This window comes from Electrona antarctica, assembly GCF_951216825.1.
Source record: "Electrona antarctica genome assembly, chromosome: 13".
Classification (NCBI taxonomy): Eukaryota; Metazoa; Chordata; class Actinopteri; order Myctophiformes; family Myctophidae; genus Electrona; species Electrona antarctica.
This window is the reverse complement of record NC_136794.1, coordinates 11,251,320-11,264,820: the sequence shown is the minus strand read 5'-3', so window position 1 is coordinate 11,264,820 and position 13,501 is coordinate 11,251,320. Positions and strand designations below refer to the sequence as shown.

General features: G+C 41.7%; 1 protein-coding gene across 2 annotated transcripts in view; it reads right to left on the bottom strand.

Annotated features, from left to right (window-relative positions):
* Positions 1-235: 235 nt before the first annotated feature.
* Positions 236-13,501, bottom strand: part of ppp2r3b (protein phosphatase 2, regulatory subunit B'', beta) — a 30,284-nt gene continuing 17,018 nt past the window's right edge. For both annotated transcript variants that reach the window (XM_079518156.1, XM_079518157.1), the window contains 10 exons: positions 13,071-13,173; positions 9,936-10,010; positions 8,462-8,548; positions 7,165-7,321; positions 4,421-4,469; positions 4,201-4,290; positions 3,650-3,825; positions 3,103-3,221; positions 2,567-2,676; positions 236-1,960 (listed from right to left, as the gene is read on the bottom strand). In XM_079518156.1, coding sequence (XP_079374282.1) covers positions 1,819-1,960; positions 2,567-2,676; positions 3,103-3,221; positions 3,650-3,825; positions 4,201-4,290; positions 4,421-4,469; positions 7,165-7,321; positions 8,462-8,548; positions 9,936-10,010; positions 13,071-13,173 — 1,108 coding nt within the window. In that variant the 3' untranslated portion in view covers positions 236-1,818. The remainder of the gene's footprint in view (positions 1,961-2,566; positions 2,677-3,102; positions 3,222-3,649; positions 3,826-4,200; positions 4,291-4,420; positions 4,470-7,164; positions 7,322-8,461; positions 8,549-9,935; positions 10,011-13,070; positions 13,174-13,501) is intronic.

Here is a 13,501-nt window from a genome sequence, read left to right as displayed (position 1 = left end):
ACACATTACACATAACAGGGCTTTGAGTAATTATGTTGAGTACTTATTGGTCATCAAATTATACTTTCAGTGTTAAGCTAAGCCTTATCTATACTATAGATATACTATATATATATAGCACTGGTGAAAATAGGGCCCTAGAAGTGTGGATTTACAACATCCAAAAGTGACAGTACTTTCAGTGGATATCTATCGAGTGATTTGAGTCCCTACTAATAATGACAGTATACACATCTCATCGTCACCATTTATTTGAACAAAACAAAACATTGAAAAATTGGTTCCATTTTTCCTGTAAAACTTCTCAGATAGAAAAAGAAATTTGGCCAATTATTTTACAACACAGCAAGCAGAAAAATACATATTTACATCTATTAATAAATATCTCAATTTATATAAAACCATGTCTCACACTGAAGTTTATATCCTGCAAAATATAAGGTTCTACAAATGAACACAAAACAGACACTTCACGTGTCGCCAACTTTACTGTGTGTGTGTATGCGCGTGTGTGTGTGTGAGTGTGTGTGTATACAGCAGGTCAACTGTGTTCTAGTTTGGCACTTTCAGTATTCTCCAGCGGTCTCCTTCAATCAAACCATGGCAGTATTTACATTCTTACAGAGTACTATTATTATTATCTGGAATGTCAGATTATTACTACTAGCCAAGATTCTCAAATGTTAAGTATTCAAATTACCAATGGTGGCTGTCCAATAATACACATGTATGTACTACTTGTACCTGAATGAGCTCTAGTAGCAGGGTGTTGTGTGAACGTAGCGTTGGCCCAGTTCAACATAGCAGCTTCCAGCCAGTGTTCAACTTCTAACTAGTGCTCAGACTGCACAACTTCCATTCCTGTAAATCGGTGTCAAGTGTGAACAATATGTCTGGTAGTTTGAAGGCCATTTAATCCCCCCCCCCCCCCCCCCCCCTCCCAAGGACGCTTTTGGACAACCACATCTCTGATACAGAGTCGGGAGCTGCTTCTTTTCACCCGATGGTGAAGAGTTTTACCGGAAGGGCGCAACGCTAGGCTTTGACAGATTTTGTTCTTTACCAATTCTGACATTTCTATGTCTGTGTCAGTTCTGGTGGACCCCCCCAAATATCCACTGAACACTTAAGGAGGTGCGAACACCTCTTTATTGCAACAAAATTGAATATTACGGAATACTAGCAGCCAGACTGGATGCCACATCCGTTGGTGGTAAACACTGAAGACCATTCAACACGGCACATCCGGTGGATAGTTGGGGGGGGGGGCTCCAACAAATATGGACAGAGATATATAAATGTCAGAATTGAAGAAAACCTGTCAGTCTCCAGTCTTCCTAACTAGCGTGCAGAGGAGGAACACGCCATTCATCCCAGCTCTGCTCGTTGCTGAACAGGCACCCAGATCAACCTGTAGGAGTCACTAGTGCAGCGACAGATAGCCCTCCCCCTGCCAACCTCCCACCTGCAAACACTTGTGTTCATTAAAACACCCCGGCCAAGCCGTAGGCACCACGGAGGAATGAAAACCCACTCTCCGCTGCGGTGAGAAAGGAACTTTTTACTCCTGCGCCACCCAGACTCCCTCATTCCCACAGCTCTGATAAGGGTGTCATTCTGGCTTGACAGCAAAAGTTTGCTCCTGGGCAAGTGTGTCCTCCTGTCTCACTGGATGGGAACTTAAACCTGAAACCTGTGTAGCATTGACTGAGGCTTGGTGGCGCTCAATCTGCCTTAGCAGCGCGTAAGGCAGCGTATGTGTTATGTCCGTTGCGGAGCAAAGGTTGTGATTAAGTTTATATAAAAGGTTGAGGAAGGTCATTCGTAGTCCTCCTCGTATTCACAGATGTCCAGGTCCAGGTTGCAGTGTGGACTGGGGAAGTCGAAGAAATGCTTCTTGCCCTTCAGATCCTGCTCACTGGAGATGTGCTGCCCGATGGGGGTCAAAGGGTTGTCGTACCTGTACAGACACAATGATGGAGTGTGTGAGAGAGACAATAAAAATAGTGATTTTAAAACAAGGAGGCGGTTGGGGAACAATATGGGGGGGGTCAATATGCCATGATGGATGGATCATATAAAAACTTTGTGGTATTTTATCATGGACATTAGTGAGGACCAATTATATGAAGATAGGTTGAAAAGGGGTGAAGTGGTCCTTTAACCAATTTAGACCTGAGTGAGGACGATTCTACAAATGCCTTCTAAATCCTGACAGTTTTCTGATGTCAGTGGTTCTCAAACTATTTCATGTCAAGGACCCCAAAAATATATGTAATTGGCCGCCGACCCCCATCTGAAAATATGTTGTTCCAGGGCCCCCCCCAGAAGCAAAGTTTTGAGTTAAAAACGTTTGCTATGAAAAAACATATATATTCAAAGATTTGCACCACATTTTCACGATTTAAAAAAAAATAGCAGACCTACAAGCTATGAGCTTGTAGATCTGCTATTTTTCAATAGCTAAAGTATAACATAATGCTTTAAAACACCAAAAGGGGTTCCCAGACCCAAAATGGGTTCAGACAAGTGATTGATATTTGGATGAGCATGCATCAAGTCTCACCCTTCGTTGAACTGGTCGCCGGCGGTCTCCTCAGCCACCAGGAGGTCATACTCCTCTGCAGCATACTTCTCCCAGTCAGACATCTCCTGGTGATCCACCTGCTCCATCTCCTTTAGAGAACACACATTGCAGAGACAATAATACGTCAATATGCATTTGTGAACTCTTGACTTCAAATCAATAGTACTATTATTTATGCCTCGATGATGATTAATGAACAATTATAGAACTTTTTTTGTGTGTGTGTGTATGTGTATGTGTGTGTGTGTGTGTGTGTGTGTGTGTGTGTGTGTGTGTGTGTGTGTGTGTGTGTGTGTGTGTGAACGTGACGCGATACAGCTTGTAGATGTGGTATTTTTGTACAATGAAGTATAATACCGGGTTATGTGGTTAATCAGACTTTTGTCAATTATTTAAAAAAATAAACTATTAGAAAAACATAAAACATAATACATGGGCCGTTAACGTCCCAGCCTTAGAAAGTGTCCAAGACGTAAGGTCATAATGCCGCCCTGTGTGCAGAGTCAATTAATTACCCTTATAAGAGAGAAGGGGTCCCTCTGCTCGTGATCCAGGTACTTCTCGATGTTGAAGAATGTGTCAAAGAAGACGTGGGCCAGTTTGCATCTCTTCAGGTCCCGCAGTGTGATCTTACCTGGGAGTGGGGATATAATAAAATGGGTAAACTTCATGACAAAATGTTCCCTTACTCTACTTATGCGTCGTCCACAGCCTATGTCTATGTCACAGGTTCGATTTGGCCAAGCGTTCAACCAGAAACATGGCGGCCTAAAATACCCTGCAGAGGTGCGGCTTATATGTCTCGTGTTTCATGCTTATACCTCGGCTGGTACGGCGTGTCACTGCTTCCACTGAAAGGTCAGATTCTTTCTGCTGCTGCCATCCATACTGGCAAAGCCAGCCAGGACCGATGAATCAATCAATCTCTAATCGATTACTATTTGCTAAGCGGATGATCACGGCCTGGACACGCGTTGTGACTGTCATTGGCAATGAGTGTGTGTGTGTGTGTGTGTGTGTGTGTGTGTGTGTGTGTGTGTGTGCGTGTTGAGTGGGCCTGACCTTCAACCTCTGGCTTGACGAGGTCGAGCATTTGGCAGAGGCAGTCCTCAAATGGCAGTGGTTCGATGGCCATGGTCTCCAGCTTCTGGCACTGCTCCTCGTAGAAGTACTCCAGCTCGTACATGCTCAACACGCCGTCCCCATCCACGTCCATGCAGCGGAACCAGTACTCTATACTGGACAGACACAGGGGGAGTGGGCGGATCAACATCTTGTTTAGCCAAAAGAGGAAAGAAAAACTACAGCACATTCATTTAACAAAATCAGCGGCGGGATTTCTTTCAAAATAACAGCTCGGGGTGCCGCGCAGATATGGCCGCTTTTACTCTTTAAGCCCCCCCCCTTCCGTTCCGGACAAAAAACGGGAGAAATATTTTTCCTTTCTTACCTCGCTATCATTACGATAAAGTCGCTGAATAATCCCTCGCTTTCATATTTTGAACGTTTGAATGTTTTTTTTCCTGTCTACATCAAATCTGAACACGTTGTTAACTTGAAGCTCTGCAGAATAGAGATACTAGTTAACAGTGGTTAACCCGATGTGTGCTTACCTGGTTTCTGTCTTCTTGTCCTCCTCAGAGATGAGGAACCAGACGAAGTCAGCGTAACTCAAACGCCCCTCCTTGTGCACCCGCTTGTCTCTGAGGAACACAAGGTACGTTGGCGATCAATCATATATTAACTTTCAACATTGTTCACTAGTTCACTACCAAAGCATTAGAATGACTCGTTCGTCCATTAAAAAAAGGAAGTTCATTTATGGTCACTTACCTTGTTACCGTTCCTGAGAATATCCTCTCGATCATCTTGTGAGAGATGGCTAGAAAACACAGTGGAGAGAAAACATTTACGATACAAGCACTTGAATTCCATGTTTTTAAAGCATCTGGCTCTTACAGCTTAATGTACAACTCTCTCAGACTGCCCTTAATCCCTTCTCGCACGTCATAAATCCAACATCATTGCAAAAATGTAGCTCTGTTTTTATCTTTTGACAATACCATAAATATTCTGTTCATCATATTTGGCCACTCGGTGGTAGTAATTGTGCCAGACATGGCGTCACCCCGGCCAGAGCATAATACACTGCTCTCCCATTGATCTTGTGTCTCATTTCCCCTGCTGCACTCATGGACCCATCAACCAAGAACATGTGGTGTGGAGTGTGTGGGAGAGAGAAACGTCCCCTTGTCCCAAGTGTGTACTTGTGTCTGGACTAAATGGTATTCAAAAATACGTATTTTTCGATTCAGCCTTCTTTACCTGGCAGATAAATGAGAATCGTTGCATAGAAGACAACAGCGGAGCTGGGACATTTCATGTGAAGCGTTTACTAAATTAAATTTCAAATACTTGGCAGTGACTGACAAGTTACTCGTCGTCACCAACGCCTGATACAGTAAACCCAACTCATCTGGTACCCTGTGGAGGTTAACCCAATTTTGGCGGGAACTCCTTTTGGTGTTTTAAGCATTATGTTATGCTTTAGCTATTGGAAAATAGCAGATCTACAAGCTCATAGCGCGGCACTCGGTGCCGCGCTATGAACTTGTAGGTCTTCTATTTTTGAAAAATCGTGAAAATGTGCCTGAAATCTTATATTGTTACAGAGCGAGTTTTTAACTCAAATCTTTGCTTCTGGGGGGTCCCTGGAACAACATATTTTCAGATGGGGGTCGGCGGCCAAATACATATAATTCTGGGGGTCCTTGAGATTAAATATTGAGCACCACTGACATATAGAAACATGGGTTTTACAGAAAACTGTCAGGATTTAGAAGACCTTTTGGTTAATGGGTTAAAGCGACACTGGAGGGTACAGTATGTTGCTGGTTGCAGGTGGCTACAAGAGGTAACCTTTTGATTCTTGAACCAGCGGTTATACAAGACCACATAAAACTAGAAAGGTCGCAATTTAAAAAAAATTGCAAAGTGTGGTTGCCGCAGTGGCTTACATATGCCCCTCCCACTGATATTGCCAGCCAATTACAATGTCGTGTCACCCTTGCGATCATGCGTAAGTAATGATCGCAAGGATTTATCCCCCCAAAAAACATTTTTCTGCAAGAAACGGTTACATTTTTCGCATTTGCGGCGCCCCCTATGGATGAAAATGGAATTAATTTTGGCTCTGGGTTGATTAAACCACCCGCGACATGTGATTCAAATTTGGGATGGATTGGAAATTCCGTTCGTGATTTTAGGCATTTTTTGTAAAATAGGCCCCTCCCGCTAACTTCGGACGACGATTAAGGCCAAACGATACGGACAATAAAAATTCAAAAAAATCTGAAAAAAATGTAAACGCGGTCCGATAGGTCCAGAGATCATGTGTACCGATTTCTGTGAGATTCGGACAGAATCTGTAGAAATAGAAAATAAAGGTGTGTTTTGAAGAAAAATCAAAATGGCGGAAGTTCTATCCTGACGCAAATGGGCGTGGCCTATATGGGGAGATGCGTCATTGCCCAAGGAATCCAGGGCAAAAATAATTTAGATTTTACGACCTACGGTTCAAGAGTTATAAGCCAAAACGTTAAGTGGGCTGTTATAGCGCCACCATGAGGCCGACCGATATAATTATAAGTTAATTAATTTTAGTAAGTATTACGAATTATCCCTCAAAGTTTTGTAACTATAGCCCTTACAGTCTCCGAGGAAAAAATACTTGAACGTGATTTTTCGCATTTTCCCATTCATGTCAATGGGGAAATTTAATTCACTAATAAATTAATATCAATTAAACTATGCAACCTTTCTCTTAGAAATGAGCAAGCACACCATTCCCAATTTTTCCGGTCAATTTGACATATGGGTCAAGTGCGTACAGTTAAAACTGTGGGAGGAGTAGCGTTTCAAAAAAAAGGTTACTCCAGTAAAATAATAAAGTGTTACAAGTACTATAGTCTGGTTGCCCTTTGGGCAACCACACTAATGAGCTGATATGCATAATACCTTATGGTTCAGCGGGCTTGGTTTTCACCAAGGCATTTGTTTTCCTGAGTGGAGGAAGAAATATGTACTGTATGGTTTGAACTGTTTTCAAACAGAGTACTGTGTATTTGGCTGATTTTATTTTTTATTTTAGAATTGTTTCAACACAGTTTTATCCACTGGATTTAGATTTCTCCAGATGTATCACGAGGCAGAGGTCTCGGATTAAATCAAATCAAATCAAGCCCTGACCGGGGTATAAGGTTCCACAAGTTCTGTAAGTATTTTAGCTTAATTATCTAACAAAGTTCATCTGAAAGGGGGTGTGAGAACAATAGATTTGTAACTGTGTAGACTAGACTGTAGAGAGTGTACACATGTAACAAAATGTACACTTACAGTATGGGTCCATTTGCACACTCTCAGACTTTAATACTCAAGATTTTTGCACTAAAGGCTTTTATCATCATACAGAATAATTGTATAATTAAATACCATACCCCAGTCGTTGTGTATTGTGGGATGGACGTGCGTGTGTGTGTGTGTGTGTGTGTGTGTGTGTGTGTGTGTGTGTACCGTACCTTGGTCATTGTGTCGCGCCATGTCTCTCTGGTCTATGTAGAGGTCGTGGTCAGCATCCAGCTCCCAGAATTTGCAGTAGATGACGTAGAAATGTTCATAAGAGAAGAACTCTGTCAACTGGTTGACGTCTTCCTCCTGCTCCAACAAGGCTATATTCTGGAGACGAGAGGAAGACATTAACTTCAGAAAACTAATGGCTCCATTTCCCAACTGAGCAACTGGCCATTTTGCCCAAGCACATGTTTTCCCCTAGAGCACCCTGCATGACAATAAAATAAATTATAAAAAAACCTACAAAAGAAAACAAACGACACAATAGATTAAATTCAATAAAAAGAGGAAAAACACAATGGACTAGACCACATTGGTAGAGGTTTGGGTTGTGTACTCGGCTTGCCGTGATGCTCCATTGACATGAAATGGATCATTAAAAAATCCACTCCTTATTGACTTATACACTGTACAGCTCTGTCACAAATCTGATTCTGACAGTATAAAATATCACAAAACCCAGGAAAAATAAAAATGTCAACTTCCATAGCCATCGACTTTAGCCATTTTCATTAGGAAGAAACCCCATACTAGATCTGCCGGATACAGATTTTCAAATAGTAAAGTCATTAGGAAGTTGAATAGACTCAGTTTGCGTTCGTTCATGAGCTAAAAGACTTACAGACTTACAGATTAAGTCAATGAGGAGCATATTTGGAATGATCAATTTCTAGTCAACGGTGCAATTTTTAGATTTCTTGCACACCTTAGTTACCAAAAAACGGTCTTGCCCTTTAACCCATTTAGACCTGACTTTGAAATTAAAAAAATGTCTTCTAAATCCAGTCAGTTTTCTGAAATAATACCTATGTTTCTATATCAGTGGTGCTCAATATTTCATGTCAAGGACCACAAAAATGATATGTAATTGGCCGCCGAACCCCATCTGAAAATATGTTGTTCCAGGGACCTCCACAGAAGCAAAGATTTTAGTTAAAAACATTCGCTCTGAAATAATATACATTCGGATTTGCGCCACATTTTCACGATTTTTCAAAAATAGCAGACCTACAAGCTACAAGCTCATAGCGTGGCACTCGGTGCCACGCTATGAGCTTGTAGATCTGCTATTTTCCATAACATAATGCTTAAAACACCAACAGGGGTTCCCGCCCAAAATGGGTTAAATGTGTAAACGGAGGATAGCCGCAAAACACAACAACAACCAGATGGGAATCAGCATGTTGAAAAAAATAACTTTAAACTAACTTTGTCTGTATAAGTCTTTATAGAGTGATGTCTGACCTGAAGGAAGTTGCTTTTCCGTAGCTCGGAGCGTGTGATTCTGCCGGTCCACGAGCGGTTCACATTGTAGAATATCCTCTGGATCACCTGAGAAATCCCACATATCCAATCAGTGGTAGTAGAAATACGTTTGGCTTTATAAGTCCTGTAATCACTATTGTACTTGATAAAAGGACCAAAGCATTGACATGAAAATATAGTAGAAGTAAAAAAGTAAGTAAAGTAAAAAAAAGTAATAGTACTAATTAAATTAAGCAGAAAGGTCAATTTCTCAATCATATAATTGTATTGTAATTAATCATAAGTATTCATCACTTTGAAGGGTGTAAATGTTTTTTGTTAAATTAAGTGTTAAATGGGTTCCCACACATTTATACCAATGAATTTCCCAAACCTTTCCAGAATATTTATTTAACCCAATTTCCAGGCCTATATAACAACCATTTAGCGCAACAATGAGTCTCGTACTCCTATGTGCCCAAAGACAGGCAGTGTAGCAACAATAAAGAATAGAATGCTATAATTCAATTCCAAATTTTGTGCCAAATATTTTGCTACACCACCTATCCTAGGGCATAGGATCACGCTGCAGCGCGTTGTGAGCTTGTAGATATTTGCATTTGGTGAATAATGACTTATGTTACACATATTTCATGTAATGTTACACATGTTTTGGAAACAAAACCTATTAACAAAATCTATAGCCAAAAACAATGCATAGACAACTATTTTTCCAGGACCCTTGATAAATTCCAAACCTTTACTGGAAAATGTTTTTTTTTTTCCTCATTGGAAAATATTTCCAGGAATTTCATGACCGTGGGAACCCTGTAAATATCTCTATATATTGATAGCAATCATTGCAGGAGTGTTTCGTTATTAACCGGCGTCCCTCCATTTATCCAACTCTTTAGTAAACAGAATTGATTGGATAAATTGGTATGGCAAGTCCTAACCTGAAATTTTCACCACTCACATCACTTACGGTACACCCTTAATGATGCAGCTGGTTAAGATGAGGCTGATTACTGTATATGCGGTTGTGTGGCTTAGCCTATAATAATACATCATTTTGAATTATACAGTATTTCTTCTGTTAATCAAAATGTGCAAAAGGAACTAGTGACTAAAGCCATCAAATAACTGTAGAGGAGTACAGACGTATAATGTATCAAAAAACTAAAGTAATAGTACTTGAGTAAATGTACTTAGTTTCCACCAATGTATCCAGTTCAAACGTGCTGCCAAGCGAGTACAACCATGTAGGAATGGCACTGGGGAAAGGGCACCGATATGGTGTGATTTACATGGAACGACTATCTGTATATCGGCTAGAGATATTTGCTGAGTAAAGGCACGTGCGATGCATTTGGAATGGCGTCACTTCTCTGCGTTATTTACCACTCTCTAGAGTTAAATGAACAGTGTTGATTCAACAAATTTCTACAAGTGCTATTTTGCTGGTCTCTCTCACCGTGTTGATGTAACGCGAGTGAAAGTCAGAAGCCTCCTTCAGAAAAGCCAGGCCAGCGTGAGTGTTCACCACATCCTGAAAAAAGGGAAAGCAAATGTCTCATTTCAACTAGAAGAAATAAGCAAGCCGTGCCGTGCCATACTACGTATTTCACAGGTTCTGAATTCATTTAAATTTTTGGTTTCAGATAAGGTTCTCAGAATCCCTGTGCTCAAAGAGCTGCCTGGTACCATCTCTGAGTGAGTTCTGGTAACCCACAAAAATAACTCGGAAATTATACTTTCCAAATATGTAGAAAATAGCCGATCTACAAGTGAGCTTGTTGATCGGCCTTCATGGGTGGTTTTGGCTATAATGAAAACATAAACAAAAACGCACTGACAGAACTTAACAGGTTCAAGGAAGGTTTCAGGTTATGGAAGGTTGTGGGTTACCCTTTCTTAGTAAAAAGAAAAGTGCCAAAAGTCAGCCCACTCTGTCTCTCCCATTTCTACAATAAAACTGTAAAAAGGAAACGGACCAGACTGGACGGCAGAATCCTGCGCCCAATAATGATAACAAATACATACTGTATGTTCATTTACTCTGTGGGAGTTTATCCAAGAGATGAGTGAGCAGCAGACACACCACATCTGTCTGCCTTTTGTGCTTGATGGTGCACATTAAGCCATTTAGGCCTGACGTCGAAATAAAAAAATATTCAGTTTTCTGAAATAGCTATGTTTGTCAATATTTCATGTCAAGGACCCCAAAAATTATATGTAATTGGCCGCCGACCCCCCCCAGGAGGGGTTCCAGGAACCCCTCAGAAGCAAAGATTTGAATTAAAAACATTCGCTCTGAAAGAATATATATTCAAAGATTTGCGCCACATTTTTTCAAAAATAGCAGACCTACAAGCTCGTAGCGCGCCACTCGGTGGCGCGCTATGAGCTTGTAGATCTGCTATCTTTCAATAGTTAAATTATAACAATGTTTGAAACACCAAAAAGGGTTCCCACCCAAAATGGGTTAAAAAGATCGCAAGTGGGATGGGAACTTGGGGTACTTATTCAAACATCCACAAGTTGTCAATGTCCATCTAGATCAATCCATCAGACCATCTGGCTTTTACGTTGAGCTTTGTGTAGAAAGATCGCAGGCCTTAGATGTAAAAAGGTCTGTCTAATTTGAACGTTAAATCTTGGAAGTCTAGCAACAGTGGACCGGACCGATGCTTTTCAGGGATGATGATCTTAACCTTTTCTGAGTGGGCAGAGAAACGGAGGCCTTGCAGTGACTGTTCTTAGTGGCTGCTCTCCCTTTTCCCCGTGCCACAATCACACCAGGGTCTTTCATGTGGTGGGGGCTGCATTTACAATGAACTATAGCTATATTGCTGCCTTGAAACTCCCTCACGCCTCTTTCCCTTACACTGTGCCCGCCTCCAAACCCTTTCTCCTTTCTGCTGGGGTGGTGGTGGGGGGGGGGGGGGATGAGATGTTGACACAAATGCGAAGGCGGCAATGAAATTAACCCATTTCGACCGGAGGACGATTCTACAAAATGTCTTCTAAATCCTGATAGTTTTCTGAAAAACCCATGTTTCTATGTCAGTGGTTCTCAAACATTTTCATGTCAAGGACCCCCAAGATTATTATGTCATTGGCCCGCCGACCCCCATCTGAAAATATGTTGTTCCAGCGACCCCACAGAAGCAAAGATTTTACTTAAAAACGTTCGCTCTGAAAGAATATATTCAAAGATTTGCGGCGCATTTTCACGACTTTTCAAAAATAGCAGACCTACAAGCTTGTAGATCTGCTATTTTTCAACAGCTAAAGCATAACATAATGCTTTAAAACACCAAAAGAGGTTCCCGCCGAGAATGGGTTAAAAGGTTTTATTTTGGGGCGGGCCGCCGTGCCTCTTTGACTCTTCCTGGGGAGAAATTAAATCATAGAAAAACACATAAATCACCGGGCTGAGGAAACAGGCGGGGACAGTCAAATCTACTCCACTGCAATCCACCTTTCATTCATCACAACAGTCAGAGGCGATTTCGCCGGGCGGCACAATACAAATTAAACGGCGCGTGCCAGAAGGCATCTCTGCTCTTATCCCATTCTGACCTGAGATCAGATTCTAAAAATGTCTTCTACAGCCTGACAGTTTTCTGAAAAAGCTATGTTTCTGTCTCAGTCGTTCTTCGATTTTTCAAAAATAGCAGACCTACAAGCTCGTAGCGCGCCACTCGGTGGCGCGCTACGAGCTTGTAGATCTGCTATTTTTCAATAGCTAAAGCATAACATAATGCTAATACCAAAAGGGGTTCCCGCCCAAAATGCGTTATGCTAACGGCTGGCTGGCTCGGCCCAGTCACTCCCGCTAGCATGAGAATGAATCAGGGTGTGGGGGGGGGAAGGGCTGCGGGGCTCACCAACAGCTCAGCAGACAGACAGACAGACAGACAGGGAAAACAAACAGCCAGCGCAGCAAAATCTGCATGACAGGATTTAACAAACAGTCAATTTGCCCATTCATACATTGAGATTAAAAGTGCATCCCGTGTTTTCCGAGACGGAATTAAATCATTGCCAGTCCGAGCTGAAAGTTGATTGCAAGAGCCGTTTATACATCTCATCCTAACCAAGAGGTTATACCTGACATTCGTTTCTGCCTGAGTCTAGAAGGGAATTTTACTTAAAGGGGCATTCCACTAATTTTCAACATTTTACTATGTCATTAATATACCCCCATTCTGTGTTTCCTATAACTGCAAGTATAAAAAAATTATGTCATGATGATGATGTCATCAAGATGTGTTTCACCATGTTAATGATTTTTTTCAGATCTCCAGTTCTAGGAAACACAGAATGAGGGGACTTTTTTATTATTTCCACACAACGGCTCTAAGGTATATTAATGACATAGTAAAATGTTGAAAATGAGTGGAATGCCCCTTTAAGGCAAAGGTTTTAAGTAAAATTCCATGGACCAAAAGTCATACCTCCTGTGTCGCACCCTGAATTCACTACACCAGTCCACCACATTTACAATTAGAAAACTATCTTCATCCCCACCAGTCCGGTTTTACCTTCCCCATCCCATCCTGCCAAGCCTAGCCCTCTCCCTGGGTGTGCTGTTAGCCTGTACCTGCAGGAATGGAATAAAGTCCTCTTGTTCCAGGTAATTACAGCCAGGCTTGGCCAAGAGGTGCACAAATTTAGACGCGTCATCGTGACAGGTCTGCAGAGTTCTGGAGAGGAAAAGAGAGAACAGATGGCTTGCTGGGTTACTCCCTCGGCCTCCCTTGTGCTACCCCCCAACCTTTTACATGCAAGAACACAAGTCTGACATTATTTCAGCTCAAAAGAGGGAGTGCTGGTACATATTGCATTCCAAAATTACGATTCTGAAATTGTTGCTGGGGAGATTACAGGCTCAAGACGAGCGTTAGGGGAATGATGCTAAAATAATGCAAGTCTCTTCCATGGCTTCTCGTCTCACTGGGTCACAAGCTTGCATAAAAAGGCCAGGCCGGACCACTCTTGCGGGGCTCCCACATTATTACAACAGCATGACTG